Source organism: Mytilus californianus, unplaced genomic scaffold (assembly GCF_021869535.1).
Source record: "Mytilus californianus isolate M0D057914Y unplaced genomic scaffold, xbMytCali1.0.p SCAF_10, whole genome shotgun sequence".
NCBI lineage: Eukaryota > Metazoa > Mollusca > Bivalvia > Mytilida > Mytilidae > Mytilus > Mytilus californianus.
Window position 1 is genome coordinate 75,983,209 of NW_026262582.1, and position 17,566 is coordinate 76,000,774.

The following is a 17,566-nucleotide window of genomic DNA, read 5'->3' on the forward strand; positions in this document are numbered from 1 at the left end:
CAGGAATATTCCACATAAAGAACATTATATGCAGTTTATAATAACTTAAAATTTACTGCCTCTACAAACATTTCAACTGTTGTATTTTATCATATTTTATTGTTTTTGTTATTTTGGTGATGGTTAGACCTGTGAAAGCCCTTTTTTAAATGTCATTCACACAGGTTTTGACTCCTTTGAGGAAGATTTACAACTTCATATAATGTGTATAATCTAGACACCTGTCTGTTGGTGGAAAACTGGATGTTGACCTGGCTGTAGATAAAGTTTGGTTTTTGTTTTGATCTTGATATTTGAAAATATATAAGACTTATAGTTCTAAATTTGATAAATGAGACGATTGAAAGTGCCTTTATCACTCACCTTGAATGTTCAGCATACTTTATAGGAGTAACAAAACAGGTGTCACATGTGGAGCAGGATCTGCTTACCCTTTCAAAGCACCGGAGATCACCCCCAGTTTTTGGTGGGGTCAATGTTGCTCAGTCTTTACTTTTCTATGTTGTATTTTAAAGACTTGTTTGTCTTTTGTTCTTTTTTTGCCGTGGCATTGTCAGTTCGTTTGAAAGGCTGAGAATAGTTTGTTGCTGTTCCCCTCTCCCCCCTTTTAGAAGTTTAGAACCTAAGTCCTTTGTGAAAATTCAGAATAAGTTTAACTTAAACTTGAATGCATGAAAATAAATAAAAAACAAGATACTCAAAGAAGAGGGACAAAAACTCAACAAAAAAGTAACTAAACAACATCTACAGGATAACATACAGTTTTCAACAAGACCCGTCCTGAACATGCATGAAATATTTGCCACTGGACAATCAACAATAGACATATGTTTATACAATATGTAGAGCTCTAAATTGTCCAATATCTTAAAATTGTGTATAAATCAAACAGAAACATGAGGAGGAATCATAAATAAGCAATTAAAACCAAATTACCCAAATACTGCTTATAAAAAACATTAAGATATGATGTCCAACAACTACTGACACAAGGTTTTCTGACTTGAAACAGACACATGGAAATGTGGCAGAGTTAAACTTAGGGAATAAAGAAAATACAATTATATTGAGCTTCAAAATATATCTTATTCTTGTATGTTATTTAAAAAAATAGCTTGTTTTTATAGAAGTTGAAAAAATTTATTAATAATAAGTCTCAAGAGAAAAAACCCATGCCCTGCCACAAAAACTGAATGAATGGTGCATTACATAACTATGATCACTACTGAAGGCAATGCAGTGACCGATAGTTGTTAACTTCCATGTCATTTAGTCTCTGGTGGAGAGATGTCTCATTGGCAATCATACCACATCTTCTTATTTGCATATACACTTAAACAATGATACAGATATTCTTTTTTTTTAATTATACAAATGATAAATGTCTAACATGTTTGACAATACATAATAATACATGTTTTTCCTGTTAATATCTAAATTGCAGGTTCTTTGAATTGTTAAAATCGTGTAATTGTCTATTATTTTCTTTGCTGTTTCAATTAAACCCTTCTTTCTTCTCTAGAATATTTGATCTTCTCAAAAACTTGTAAATACTACACCTCAAGTAGATTTTGACATTTCCAACTACAAAATCATGGGCAGACCACTCCTGCCAAATAAAATTAAACCTTAGATCATGGGCAGACCACTCATGCCAAGTTAAATTGAACCGTAGATTTATTTAAAAACATTGCATTCAAAAGCTTAGACCATTTCCCAGGTAAATTATTTTCAATTCTTATGATAATTAAAAAAAATTATGTGTACTATGTAGAAATTTTACCCACTTTGTACCCACTTCCCACCATTACCTGTGAAAATTACAAAACCACCAGCTGGTTGCAGTGTATTTTTAGTTGTCAATAGCAATTAATATCTTGGCTCTAAATAATATTTAACAGTGAAAATAAACATAATGATGATGAAGACACTTATTCATCTCCTAATTCAGAAGCTTTGATCTAAACAACATTTAACAGTGATAATAAACATTATGAAGATGCAGAAACTTTTTCATCTGCTTCAGTTTCTTCAGGAAGTTCTTCACCAACTTCAAATCTGACAAAATCCATAACTTTCATATTGTTCTCTGTTAAAATTTCATATACTTTTGTATCAGGGTCCATTAAATATTCTTGAAATAAGAAACGCGATTCATCTTTTTCTTTTTCTTTCGGTAAATTTTCAATTTCATCATCACTTTCTCCTTCTCTTGAATCTTTAGCCTCATCTTCAAATTTCTCTGTATTCTCTGCCGAGCTGTTGTTTGACATATTTTCATCAGTTTCAGTCTCTTCATCTTTACTACTTTCTATAGCTATATCGTCATAGTTACCAATTGTTTTTGGATTCATGCCAACAATATGTTGACCTAGTTGCTGACTAAGGCTATGACCTGGGATAACTTTTGTACCATTTATTATTTGACTAAATTGAACAACAGCGGCATATTTTCCTAGCTGAACATTCTTTATCCACAGTGGTTTACCTTAAAGAAAAATACAATCATTATTCATCAGCTGAGGATCCCAGTGCCATTGCGAATAAAGAAAATTATGTCAATGATTTTAATGAGTTACCTCCCTTGAAATATTATAATATTTTTTTTAAAGGCCATATGTTTGAAAGTTAAATAAATTCAGGTATGAATTACAATGACACACCAACCAAACATACTCAATTTTTAATATGATGGGAGGCATTTTTCATAGACCCCAACCACCCATAATATAAAATTTTCATTTCACTTATAATTCTTATTAATTTGAGTGCCTCACATCATATTTTGTGTGTTCAAAGCGTTATCCTGGATTTATCTTCATCAGGAACCAAAAAATTTGAAAACCAGGAGTAATAATACTTAAACACGTCAGCTATATGACCAAAAGAGACCGAAAAAGTATAGCCAAATCCATCTCACGTAAAAATGACAAGTAAAAGTGTGATTTATGGTCCTTTCAACCTTGAAAACTTAATATTTCAAATAAATGGGGAATGTGTCCATGGGACACAGATGATGCCCCCGCTTGCATATAACGTTATAAAGGGACATAACTCAAGAACAGTAAAAGTGACACTACCCAAATTTGTACTTGGTAATAAGCATTGTGTATAAGTTTCATAAAATTTGGTTGAGGCAAACTTAAGTTAGAGAACGGAAACTAAAAATTCAGCAATTTTTCCATTTGTAAAGGGGCATAACTCTAGAACTGTAAAAGTAACACCACCAAAATTCAAACTTGATCTGTGTTTTGTGGTAATAAGCATTGTGTATAAGATTCATACATTTGGTTGAGGCAAACTAAAGTAAGAGAACCGATACTAAAAATTCTGCAACTTTTCCATTTGTAAAGGGCATAACTCTAGAACGGTAAAAGTGACTCCACCCAAATTCAAACTTGATCTGAATTATGTGGTAATTAGCATTGTGTATAAGTTTCATAACATTTGGTTTAGGCAAACTAAAGTTAGAGAACGGAAATGAAAAATTCAGCAATTTTTCCATTTGTAAAGGGGCATAACTCTAGAACGGTAAAAGTGACACCACCCAAATTCAAACTTGATCTGTGTCATGTGTTAGTAAGCATTGTGTATAAGATTCATAACATTTGGTTGAGGCAAACTAAAGTTAGAGAACGGAAACCAATTTTGGGACGTACGGACGGACGTACAGACGGACAAGGGTAAAACTTAATGCCCCCTCCGCTACGGTGGGGGCATAAAAATGTTGCTATACTATTGAAGACTCTTTTTAAAGAGGAACTAAGAAACATATTATATAAACATGAAAAATCCACCTGAACTAGAGGCTTCAAGGAGATTGCAATGAAATCCAGGCTTTTATGTAAATAAATATATCTAGTTCACAGGAATAACTGGGTGTATGATAGTTCTGACAGACAGATAATATGAAAAGGAAGATGTGGTATGATTGCCAATGAGACAACTCTTCACAAGAGACCAAATGACACAGAAATTAACAACTATAGGTCACCGTACGGCCTTCAACAAGGAGCAAAGTCCATACCGCATAGTCAGCTATAAAAGGCCCCAAAATGACAAATGTAAAACAATTCAAACGAGAAAACTAATGGCCTAATTGATGTACAAAATAATGAACGAAAAACAAATATGTAACACAGCAACAAACGAAACCACTGAATTACAGGCTCCTGACTTGGGATAGACACATACAGAATGCGGCAGTGTTAAACATGTTAGTGGGCGCCATACCTTACCCCTTATCCTGAGACAGAGGTGCAACTGTACTAAACAATAAACAAACAACTCATATGATCAACAGCAACAAACAACAACCACTCAATTACAGGCTCCTAACTTAGGACAGGCACATATAGAATGTGGCGGGGTTAAACATGTTAAAGTCTATTTTAACATTTGATGTCAGAAGGCTAAAGTATCATACCTGCTTGACCATACACATAAGACCCTAACTGTAAATATTACCTGCTGGACCATACACATAAGACCCTAACTGTAAATATTACCTGCTGGACCATACACATAAGACCCTAACAGTAAATATTACCTGCTGGACCATACACATAAGACCCTAACTGTAAATATTACCTGCTGGACCATACACATAAGACCCTAACAGTAAATATTACCTGCTGGACCATACACATAAGACCCTAACTGTAAATATTACCTGCTGGACCATACACATAAGACCCTAACAGTAAATATTACCTGCTGGACCATACACATAAGACCCTAACTGTAAATATTACCTGCTGGACCATAGACATAAGACCCTAACTGTAAATATTACCTGCTGGACCATACACATAAGACCCTAACTGTAAATATTACCTGCTGGACCATAGACATAAGACCCTAACTGTAAATCATTGGTAGCTTTATAAAATAGGGCTCGTCTTAGTTGCATGTTTTCTCCAATATTTCCTATCTCCATGGCAACCAAGTCTGCTATTGTACTGCTGTTGTCTGTCCCAGATTTAACTCCATCTACCTCAGATTTCAGTAGGAGAGACTAAAAAGAAAATTAATTTACAGTCCAGATCAAATCATGAATTCTGATATGGTGTGCCGTTGTCGTTACATCTACTTCAGATTTTATTAGGAAGGACTAAAATGGAAATTAATTTGCAAGTGAGAGAAACAAATGTTATCTGTTGTACATATATATGTAAACAAACTAATCTTCTAAATAGCCAGCATTTTTGACATATGCACATAGTTTATTGTTTACATATTCGTATTATTGCACATCTAAAAATTTTATCCTATTAAATGAAATACATTATCAAGTTGGTAAGAAGTAATGTTATGAAATATCCTTAAAATTATTTATAAGGCAGGCTTTGAGGAATATTTTACATAATAACTCCATTCTGTTCAATCTACATTCAGATAAGTAGAAAAATATTCAGTCCATTTTGATCTAAACAATCTGGTGAACTTAACCTCTGGTTATCATGGCAATACCCTACCTTTGTATCATTGATATGTTTGCTGTGTTGATGACAAACTGTTGCTAGGTGGGTTACAAAAGTTTTAAATTTTTCTGTTCTGGCTACAAAATCGGTTTCACAATTAACCTGAAAATAATAACAAAAGCCATTGAATAATAATCTGAGATGAATTGGATGTTAAATATTTCTCTTCGTCTTTACTTACTAAGAAAATATGTTACAGTTCATTTGTAAACATGGTAAATATAATACAATAAACTGTTAACATAAAGACATGTCTCCCCTGCCTTCCTCACCTAACCCAAACTTAAACAATTGTTGGTGTTGTCAAACTGATAACACTCTCTTATTCAAGACTAACAAACTATATATCAGAAAATTAATATATAACATTATATCTTTGTCATAATAAACTCTTTTATCATTAATCAACTAAGCGCAGTATTGCTATTCTTAATCCTTGAATCTTTTGCTTATTTTTTCAACTAAAGACAAGCAGATCTACAGAGACAGTGAGCTGAGGGTGGATAGCATAGATATTATCATGGTATATCTTACCTCTACCATAGTAACATGACTTTTGTCATAAATTAAACCAACAAGTCCCTGAGCCATTTTCCTATTCTGTAACTTTGTAGCTTTTGCCCATCCTTCCTTCTTTGCTTCCTCTTGCAACCATTTCTCTGCCTGTAAAATATCAACAAATCTATATACAAGATTTGTAAAAGAGGAAAAAAAAACATCAAGAAAGATCATGATAATATCTTCTTCGGCATGTTAGGAGATTTCAATAGTGCATTAAACAGAAAACTAGAAAGGGCCCCTTTGCATCAAAATGATGATACAGGTTTAAAGGAACTAAAAAGTCTTTTATTGACATTTGTTTTAGATGATAAATGGAGATCTAAATTTCCAACAAATAGCATGAATAGACGGTATAGTTTTCAAAGAGGTAATTCAAAATCAAGAATATATTATACTTTTTATACGAAATCTCTAAGCTGCAAAATTTCAAATACGTGTATATTCACAACTCCTTTTAGTGATCTTGACATGCATTTGACATGTATATAGTTACTTCAAAAATAAAATTAGATGATATTGAAAGAGGACTGGGAATGTGGATCATGAATCTAAATATAAACTGCTTCGCTGAGTGCAGCTGGATATGCCTGCAGAGGTCCAACCCTGAACAGTTGGGGCAAAAATGGACACAATATTCAAGCTTGATACAGGTCTGAATTTGGATTGTAATTAAATATTTGATATATTATAGGTTTCTGAATAAATGTAGTCAAAGAACTTGAAATTGGTTATATGAAAGATTTCTTGCTGTTGTACAATACACTGTGCTGTTGCGCAATACTTAGTAAATCTGTTGTCAGACTATAAACAAATAAATTCTTATAACTCGGAAACGTAAAATCGAAAACTTATAAAAATCAAAAGGGAGCTTACAAAAATAGATATAAACAATTTACCAAAGTTTCATAAAAAATGCTGAAAGCATTTTTGAGTTATTGTCCGAAAACTGAAAAATCCCCCTTTTTGTAATGAATAAAACCCCATAAATCAGAAACGTATAGTCTGAAATTTATAAAAATCAAAAGGGAGCTCATGTCGATAGAAATAAACAATTTACCAAAGTTTCTTGCAAATTGGTGAATTTTTTTTTGAGTTATTGTCCGAAAACTGGAAAATCCCCCCTTTTTCAATGAATAAAACCCCAAAACTCGGAAACGGTACATCCGAAATTTATAAAAAACGAAAGGGAGCTCACGTCAGTAGACATTAACAATTCACGAAAGTTTCATGCATATTGGTTAAAGCGTTTTTGAATTAATGTCCGACATGTTGACGACGGACGGACGGACGGACAGACGGTCAATGGTATACCATAATACGTACCGTAAGCGGGCGTATAAAAAATAAGACAGATGAATTTTCAAACGCATTTAAAACATTTTGGGAAAATTGGGTAACATGTAAAGTTCGATTTAATAGCATTCAAGAGTGGTGGGTGTAACAAAATCAAAGATTAAATTTTTGACTAAGGAAAATAGTCAAAAACTAAACTGTTTATCAAAGCAAAAATACATCATAGCTTTAGAAAAACAGCTTGAAAAATTAAAACTTCAATCGAATGAATCAAATAAATCATCTGACAAAATTTTAGATAAAGAAAGATAAAATTAAGGAATATTATACAAATACCTGCAAAAATTAGATCACAGACGAAATGGGCTGAAGCTGGGGAAAGGTCGACCAAATACTTTTTCAATTGGGAAAAAGAAAAATGAGTGGAACAAATTATGGCAACGTGTAAAAAAAGAAAACGGTGAGTATAAATGTGACATTGATTCTATCTTGAATGAACAAGTAAAATTTTATACTAAACTTTTTGCTACGGAAGGCTGGGACAAAACAGCGGCCAGTTCATAATACATTGTAATAAATAAGGTAAGTAAAGATGAAAAAGAAATGTTAGATAGAGATATAAATATATGCTAAGTAGAAAAGGTACTTAAATTACTTAAACTGAACAAAACACCTGGCGAAGATGGTATAATATCAGAATTTTATATTTTATACTGGGACATATTTTGCATTTGTCCGAGACATTGCTGATATAAACCTCTGATATACATGATATAAGTTTGATAAAAGTCAGACAATATTGCACACATGAGAGCGCTTAAAATGCAATTTTCCATATAATTATTATTTCCAAGAGGCATATTTTAACTCTTTTAACTTTTTTACATTTTACAGTTGATCGGCACTGATTTCTAAACTTGTCCTAGACATTCCTGATATAAACCTCTGATATAAGTTTGATTAAAATCTAAAAAGAATAGTATATGATGATACTCGTACAAGCCTGGACAGACAGGTGCACAGATGCATGGACGGAATCTCAGTATTTCTATGTCCCCCAAAACCTGTCATGCAGGGATCAAAAATAACATTAATCATGTTAAGGATATTTATACATGTATATGTATGAGCAGTCAAGGGTGTAACTTAAATAAGTTATTAGAGAAATAACATACATGTGTTATTACAGATACATTGTACTTTCATGAGTTGTATACTCTTTTTTTCTTAATCTGTAGTAACATACATGACATATGTTTGTTATTAGTTAAATATATCATAAATATTTTTATTTTTAGTGGGCACTTGAGAATTCTTGAAACTTTGAGCAGTAACTTAATACATAACCTTGAATCTTGCACAGAACCTCATTACATGCTCTGAGCATTATTTCTTACAATAAATTAAAATACTTTGTGATATATGTGTGAGCAAAGGCTTTGAAGAGATGTAGAGAAGCTGTAATACAAAAACATGTAATAACACCCTTTAGTTATTATAGGCTTACATTTTCTGTAATAACATAGGTGTACTATGCATGATTGGCAAACTATGAACTGTTATATCTTTCTAAAGTTTAGTATACATAAAGACAATAATAATATCAACAATGATCAATAGAACTTGTATACAATTTAACAAAATAAAGGATGTATATTGCCCCTTTGAAACATGTAACATACATATATTATCACAGTTTTTTAAATTTATTAGTCCACAATAACAAATGTACATGTATGTTATTTTTCTCTAATAACTTATTTAAGTTATACCCTTGACTGATGTGAATAAGGAATATCTGCCAAACATGTTTAAATCCCCCTAGAAATTTACCATTTAAATACATACTGGTCAAAATTACCTGTTCAACATTATTATCAAACTTCAGTAAAGCTTTCTTGCAGTTAATGAAAGCAATTCCTGTCTTTTTTCTTAATTTACTGAGGGCTGCTTTATCCACCTGAGTACTATAACATCGTATTAATCCACTCCACCGGATAGCATGCTTCAACATTCTGTAACTATAAATATAAAGACTTTCTCAACATGTGTACCATATAACTATGGTAATATCTTATTAATCCATTCCATCTATACATTGCTGATAGATTTCTTCACAGCATTCTTACTCATGTTACTGGTGTTTCACAAAGTCATGAAAGTAAATATAAAAATAAGATGTGGTATGATTGTCAATGAGACAACTCTCCACAGAGACCAAAGGGCATAGAAATAAACAACTATAGGTCACAGTACCACCTTCATCAATGAGCAAACCCCATACAGCATAGTCAACTATAAATGCCCCAACATAGATATGAAACAATTCGAACGAGAAGAAGTCTGTTAATTTTCTCAATGCCCCTAATGAAAAGGTTTGAGGGTATACTCATTGATGAATATTGAGTAAATATGACTTTTTAAGGTACAGCAATTAGGTATGTTATGTACATTTTTCTCTCCAAAATGATACTCTTGATATTACGGTTCTGGGATAGGAAATTGATGTTAATTCGGAATTTTTTTGCTAGTGTAATGGTATTTGCTTTTATGTCATGTTTATTATATTGAAATAGCTTTTACACGGCTTTATGGTCGTTTTGCTATTTGGGTTTGTCGGTCCACTTCCGATAGGACCGGCCGGGACACCCTCGTTCTGACGATGTCCCGGCCGGCCCGGTGGCCCGGCCCGTGCTGCACGGAAGATTATGACGTCAGACTTAACTGAAAAGCAATTGGAATAAGACGGAATCTACTGTCCGTAACTTGCTTGATCTTTGAATTCACTTTATTTAGGTGAGATACTGTTCTAACCGTACATTTAAATTATACTTGTAAATTTGATTGCTACAATTTGTAACTTGATGTGTATTTTATTCACGTAGAATAAATTATTCTAGCTTGAAAGCATTTCTTTTATTATCCAATATTCCGTGAACTTGGGAAAATCTATTTCCGTTACACTAGCAAGTTGCATTTTTTATTGTTCATGTTGAGCAACTGACAAAAATGTGAGATAAAAAATTTCCATTTCAGGAAATCTGTCTACAAATTATGTTGTAAAAATTTAGAATTCAAGTTTTTAATTCAGTGAAACATATCAAAATTTGTATACTACAAGTGTTTATACCCCTTATCGCCATATAATCCAGGGAAATCTGTTAATTTGGGAATTCCTTTGGTGGCAATAGAGCATAATATAGGTCGGTGATTAGAGAATGCATAATTTCGTTTTGTTCAGATACCGATCACTGTAAAATTAAACTACAAGACGCAACTTACATAAATTTCAACCTTGAGAACGTGCAACTATTGGGGACGTTCGTGATTCTGGGATGAAACGTGTATTCTATTACAGTTTATTTGAAAGTACTAAAAGATATGCTACAACTCCGAACCCACGTTATATTATCCACGTTTTATTAGACGTTTTAGTTCACATTCCATGGGTTTAGCATCACAATTGTGCTGAAAGCGGCCTTGAAGTAAAAGTGTGTTAATTTAGGCATATGAGATGATCAGATCAGCATATATGCATCATTTTCTAATGAAGATGTTTTGCTTTGATTCATAAAACCTATGCCAACTCATAAACTGTGACCCATGTCAACTCATAAACTGTGACCCATGTCAACTCGATCATAAACTGTGACCCATGTCAACTCATAAAACCCATACCAACAAGGTTTAAATGATAAGTCTTCTGTTAAAAGTGTTTCACCCCTCTGAAATTCCTCTATATAGTTGATTTAAACACACTTTTTTTTATGTTTTTATGATAGGTCATTACTGATCATAACCGAGAAATCATTATTTATTTAGTAATTTTACAAATATTGAAATTAAGTTTCATTTTCGCCATATAGCCTATATTTTTATCATGCAGAATTTTATAGTTGTCTTTGAAAAGTGATTTATTTAATAAAACATAATTATTGCAAGAAACTGTAGACCGTGGGCATTTTCATATTCAACGGTTAAATTTTCATTCAATCCGAACAAGAAATAACGCCCCGTAGGAGAATTTTTATAAAAAGATAATTTGTATATGAAATAAATAGCGGAATTTTTAAAAGGTGAAACAATTTTGACCTTTGACTGTATACATTTTTACTAACTGACCTTTTTTTAAAGTATACTACTGAAATATGACACAGCATACATGTACCCTTAACCAAATTTTGGTACCTGTCCAACCCCTCATATATGGTAGCAACATCTCTTTCCTTTCTTTTTAACTTGTCTGTTCTTTTCTGAGTTTGTTGCCAATTGCTGTTTTAATCCTATCTATCTGTATTTTGCTGAAAATTTTACTTGGAGTTGATAATAATGTGATTCGCTTCCAGTTATTGCAGTTTGTGATATCACCTTTCTTATGCATTTTATTATATTTCCTTCTGACCAGATTTTATGTATCTTATTACATTGCCAAGTCCTTTTGAATGTTTGGTGTAGAATGTTTACTGTCAATGTTGTATCTGTTGCTCCTGTTTTGCATAATGTATACTAGTATTTGCTGTTGTTTCTGCCTCTGACCTATTTAATACTTCTTTTAAATACTTTTATTTCCATCTATTCTATTGCTCTCTTTCAGATATTATATAAATATATAGTAGAAACTGTTTGTGTCTCATCTGATAAACATCACTTATTATTTGCTCTGCCTTTTAAGCCTCTATCAGGATCCCTGCAATGAAATCTTTCTACCTTTTCTAGAGGCTTTCATTACTTCCTGGTAAAAGTAATCTCTCTCTCAGTATGTCCGAGAGTGTATGACATTTTCCTTAGATCTTTCCTGTTGTCAATAACCTCGTCATAGATACCAGGATTGAAATGGTGTACGCCAGACACTCGTTTCTTCTACGAAAGACTCATCAGTGACGCTCGGCGAATCAAACGAACCCTCTCCCTGGTTTGATATATTCTTTGTGTTTGTAAGATTTTTACATTGGTCTTTTTAAAAAGTTTTACCACTACTTGTCATTGCCGGTCCACTATTTCACTTTTTAATGTTTGTAAATTGTATTAGGAGTTGAAAGTGGTTCTTCAGTCTAATTTGAAGTCATATTTAGTTTTCATATCTCTGAGTTTTCCTGCGTCAAATCTCTGGTTAAGAGGTTAAGCTAGCTATAAAACCAGGTTTAAATCACAATTTTCTACGTAAGGAAATGCCAGTACCAGTCAGGAATATGAAAGTTGTTTTCCATTCGTTTGGTGTGTTTGAATTTTTGATTTTGCCATTTGTTAAGGGACTCCGTTTTGAAATTTCCTTGGAGTTCGGTATTTTTGTAATGTTACTCTGTACATTCCAATGTACTTGATGTTCTCATTTGTTTGAGTTTTTTTGTGACAATATGGTTGTCACTTACTACATCAGAGCCTTGCATTAATCTTACATCATGCAAGGATCTCTTCTATTTCCCACTAATTGCTGAGGGCGTAAAGGGGGGTATCTGCACGGAAGAACTCGAAATAAAATTGCCATCTCACGATGAACGAACAATTTCTTGAACGTTGATCTTTTTACCGATTTCACGAAACACGTTGAATAACGAACCTTTTTTACGGCTGCACGTGAAATAAAAATGGCAAAACACGTTGCACGAAAATAACCCTTTACCACCCTCATTGCTATGTGGTCAATTTAATTTTTATCTCTCCCTGCAGGTGATATCCAAGCTAACTTATGGACCTCCTAGTATTGGAACATTGTTTCGGCTATTACCAAATTGTTCATTCACAAAAGTCTATCAGGTGTTTTCTATCACGGGAGAGAAGTGATACTAATAGCCAATTTTAGTCAGATTGCCATGGATCAATATCAGTATACCTCTCCTCACAAGGCAGAATGTATTTAATTACCCCAAAAAAAATCCCAGAGTTTATATAATGTTTGAATATGTTCCAGCATTGGTAACGTACACTACCATAGACAAATCGAGCGCCATCGATGCGATATGAGTCAGATCATAGAAGTATTATATTGACACTATAATACTTCCATGGTCGGATATAATTCAATGTCTTGTAATTTTGTGTTGTAATTTTTTGCTGTCTCCTCCTTCACGTATAGATTTCCACTTAACAGTTTTAAACATTATTACATTATTAATGTTTTTTGTATAGAATAAGACACAAAACTGCAAAACACAGGGAATCACACAAATAACCTCATAAAAATATATTTGAGGGTAGGGTTTTGGTTTTGTTTTGTGTTTCGTCAAGTCTATTTCACCAAATAATAATAATATGTCCTCAATATAACAAAATTTGATCTAAATATAAAATCAATGATATTAACTCAAATAATTTGGATGAAAATTTTACCAAAATGATAAATCCTATGTCTGAAAAAGAACTAAAATTTGTTTGTATGTATATTGAAGAAGCTCTTGATTTGAGAGACCACCATACTGTTTCATCAGATAATAATCCTTTATAGTAGTTTGTGCATATACACATATATCTTATATAGGTGATTGTGTGTTTTAAGTAAAATTATGAAAATTTAGAATAATCGTGATGTATATGTGTATGGTATTAATATGAGTTTAGAATGTAATGGTATTCATAGAATATACTTAGAATGTTATGGTATTCATAGAATTTACTTATGACTTGCTGTTACATGCATCTATTATTCATTTATATGTTGTTTTAATATTATTATTGTCTGTATTTGGATCACGCCTCTATTGTGCTCTTTCCAATAAATATTGAATTGAATTGAATTGAATAATAATAATAATAATAATAATAATAATAATAATAATAATAATAATAATAATGATGATGACGATAATATTAGTGTATCTGGTAACTTTAGTGATTATATATAATTACTAAACTTTTCAGGAATTATACAAAATCACTAGAAAAAATGTCAGGGATCATACATAATAACTGGAAAGAAGAGACAATGAATAAAAGTAAAATAATTTATTCTATAAAATCATATTTAAACATCTTTAGAAACATTAACATCAAATCTTAAACACTATATTCGAATACAAATCATTTATTTTTAAAAACTACATTGTAAATTTGGATGACATCTACTATAACGGTCTGGATGGGGGGTCCCTCATTTTATATTCTTTAATTTTTTACATCATTTTTCTCTATACTGTATATCTTAGTACACTATTATTCTCTATTCTTTTTTTGTCTATTTTTGTCTATTCTTTATTTTTTAGCCCTTTATTTTGCACTGTTTATCCATTATTCTCTATTCTATAACCCCATCCAGACCCTTTACTATTGAACATTTTCACATTTTCTCTGCTCATCCTTTTATTTAAAAAAAACCCCTAAAAAACCCTCAGCCGTCACATATTGAATCTGATGTTACTGCACTTTCAGACATCTCAAATTGATTTCTTCTGTATTATCTGAGCATAATTTCATGTTTCGATTTCGTAGTCAGCTATTATCCTTTTCAGCCCTTTTATGAACGATGGCAATTATGTTTTTAGAGTCTGCCTTTCCACGATCAACACGCGGAATCGGTATAACAGCTTCCTCTAAAATTGTGTTCAATTTGTCAATTTAAAAAGAAGATGTGGTATGATTGCGAATGAGACAACTCTCCGCAAGAGACCAAATGACACAGAAATCAACAACTTTGTTCTGTTTGTGTTTGTGGACGTTAAGTTACATTTCTTTGCTTAGTTCAAATTCCTTGTTCGTACACTTTCATCCCTTTGTTTTACAGCAATTACATAATCTATGCTTATTAATTTCAATTTAAAATACTTATTTGTTAATCATGTTTATGAGTTGATGTGATTTAACACAGTAAAATAGAATATCTTTGGTTACATCTTCTGACATCAGACTCGGACTTCTCTTGAACTGAATTTTAATGTGCGTATTGTTATGCGTTTACTTTTCTACATTGGCTAGAGGTATAGGGGGAGGGTTGAGATCTCATAAACATGTTTAACCCCGCCGCATTTTTGCGCCTGTCCCAGGTCAGGAGCCTCTAGCCTTTGTCAGTCTTGTATTATTTTTAATTTTAGTTTCTTGTGTACAATTTGGAGTTTAGTATGGCGTTCATTATCACTGAACTAGTATATATATTTGTTTAGGGGCCAGCTGAAGGCGCCTCCGGGTGCGGGACTTTCTTGCTGCATTGAAGACCTGTTGGTGACCTTCTGCTGTTGTCTGTTCTATGGTCGGGTTGTTGTCTCTTTGACACATTCCCCATTTCCATTCTCAATTTTATCACCAGAAAAAACTTTTCACTTTAATTGATAAGATTTGATAAATGGGCAGATAATGAAAACTGTCCACTTAAACCATATTACTTTAAATTAATCTAACATTAACAGCAGTAGTTGTCCTTTTCTAGATTTAAACATTTCAATTTCTAAAGGGAAACTTCATAATAAAATTTACGACAAAAGCGACGATTTTTCATTCCCTATTGTTAATTTTCCTTTTTAGACGGCGATGTTCCTTTGGCTCCATCATACGGTGTTTATATATCCCAACTCGTTCGTTATGCCCGTGTGTCTAGTGATGTCATAGATTTTAACGAACGTAATCAATGCATCACTGGTAAATTATTAAGTCAGGGATTTCGTTACCATAAAATAATTTTAAACTTTTACTAAATTCTTTCATAGATACAAAGATTTGATTAGTAAATTTGGCTGTACCTGTAGAAAACTTGTTAAAAACGGTATTTCACATCCTAAATTTTACGGTAATATTTTACTAAAAGCGCGGAAATCACTATGTGATCCGTGTAAACTCATCGAACCTTTAATCAAACTTATTAGTAAAGGTTATCTTATTAATGTTGTAATAAGATCTTTGAATATTGTTTACATTGGCACAAATATCGATTTTGTCATCAACAAATTAAAACATAACTAAATTTGTATTCTTTTCAAATGGTTTTTTGAATGTATAAATACACATCCACGTTCATTTTCTATATAGAGATTGCTTTATCTATATATAACATTACACATATTTATTATAAGGTTAAATCCAAACTCTCCTACTGCCTGTCGATACTTTTATTTTGGCATTGAACAAGTCATGTCTTCTTTGAGTGTCCATGGCTTAAAAACACTAAATCCCTGGGATGTGTTTTAGTTGATTTTGGTGTATGATGCATGATTTTTTATTATTAATTGTTTTTGGCTTTTAACTAGCTTTCAGTAACTGCGAGTACTTTCAAATCGTACTTTCGTGTTAATTTGACCTGTTACACAATTTGTAATGCATTTTTGTTATTCAATGTTTACTTATTTGTGTTATATCTCGTCTCACTATTTTTAATATTTACCACCTTTGATAAGTATTTAGAATGACGATAAATTTTCACTGCTGTTCTCGTACTATGAACAACAAATTTATTTATTTTGTGAAAAATATCTCCGTACTCCTAACAACAAAATTATTATATTTAAATTTACCTGTGTACGTTATTTTATCTAACGCCATTTTGTCAAAGGTTATAGTTGTCTTTTTGACATTGTGTCATAGATCAAATTTATTCGTTCGGTGTATGTTTACTTGTTTTTGTTAATATGTCTTTTTGATTGAGTTAAGCCATTTCAATTGATATTTTATAGTGTGTCTTTCTATGTTGTAATGTTACACTACTATTTCAGGTAAGGGTGAAGGTTGGCACCTGTTAAAACGTTTAAACCCGCTGCATTTGTTTGCACCTGTCCTTAGTCAGGAACCTGTTTCAGTGGTTGTCGTTTGTTGATGTGGTTCTTAAGTGTTTCTCGTTTCTCGTTTTTTATATAGATAAGACCGTTGGTTTTCCTGTTTGAATTGTTTTATACTAGTCATTTTGGGGCCCTTTATAGCTTGCTGTTCGGTGTGAGCCAAGGCTCTGTGGTGAAGGCCGTACTTTGACCTATAATTGTTTACTTTTTACACATTGTTACTTGGATGGAGAGTTGTCTCATTGACACTCACACCACATCTTCTTATTTCTACATAAAGAGATTATACATACGATCTATTTGTCTGTATTTGATTTATTTTTACCAAACAGAGAATCTTTTTATTATTGATAATCCCTGAACATATTCCAGGGAATTTGTAAAATAATTTTTAAATTTTCAGTGCTTATATAAAATCACTGATCATTTTGATGGATTATATATAATCACTAATGATTCTACATAATCCCTGATTCTACAAATTCACTAGATGCCATAGTCCGATGTCAAAATAGGTAACGAAAGAAACTAAACAAA

At 32.3% G+C, this 17,566-nt stretch overlaps 1 protein-coding gene and 1 long non-coding RNA gene across 4 annotated transcripts; both read right to left on the reverse strand.

Moving 5' to 3' along the window:
- Positions 1-1,159: 1,159 nt before the first annotated feature.
- LOC127718546 (elongation factor Ts, mitochondrial-like) lies at positions 1,160-10,676 on the reverse strand. The gene is made up of 6 exons (XM_052224615.1): positions 10,620-10,676; positions 9,199-9,358; positions 6,018-6,146; positions 5,478-5,585; positions 4,837-5,017; positions 1,160-2,488 (listed from the first exon to the last, which is right to left on the reverse strand). Exons 2-6 carry the CDS (start codon positions 9,349-9,351, stop codon positions 1,992-1,994), a joined length of 1,068 nt encoding a protein of 355 aa, XP_052080575.1. The 5' UTR covers positions 9,352-9,358; positions 10,620-10,676; the 3' UTR covers positions 1,160-1,991.
- On the reverse strand, positions 4,392-4,836 carry LOC127718556 (uncharacterized). Of its 3 annotated transcripts, none has more exons than XR_007989897.1 (5): positions 4,714-4,836; positions 4,632-4,672; positions 4,550-4,590; positions 4,468-4,508; positions 4,392-4,426 (listed from the first exon to the last, which is right to left on the reverse strand). It is a non-coding gene; the product is annotated as an uncharacterized LOC127718556 (long non-coding RNA). The 3 variants fall into 3 exon arrangements; XR_007989896.1 differs by having other exon boundaries at positions 4,632-4,754; positions 4,796-4,807; XR_007989898.1 differs by lacking the exon at positions 4,550-4,590.
- Positions 10,677-17,566: the final 6,890 nt, after the last annotated feature.

Excerpts from the sequence above, each read along its gene's own strand:
- LOC127718546 (XM_052224615.1), bottom strand. The coding sequence starts at position 9,351 with ATGTTGAAGCATGCTATCCGGTGGAGTGGATTAATACGATGTTATAGT. Across the intron at positions 5,586-6,017 it reads GTCATGTTACTATGGTAGAG|GTTAATTGTGAAACCGATTT; the intron begins GTAAGATATACC and ends TATTATTTTCAG. Across the intron at positions 5,018-5,477 it reads AACATATCAATGATACAAAG|TCTCTCCTACTGAAATCTGA; the intron begins GTAGGGTATTGC and ends TTTTCTTTTTAG.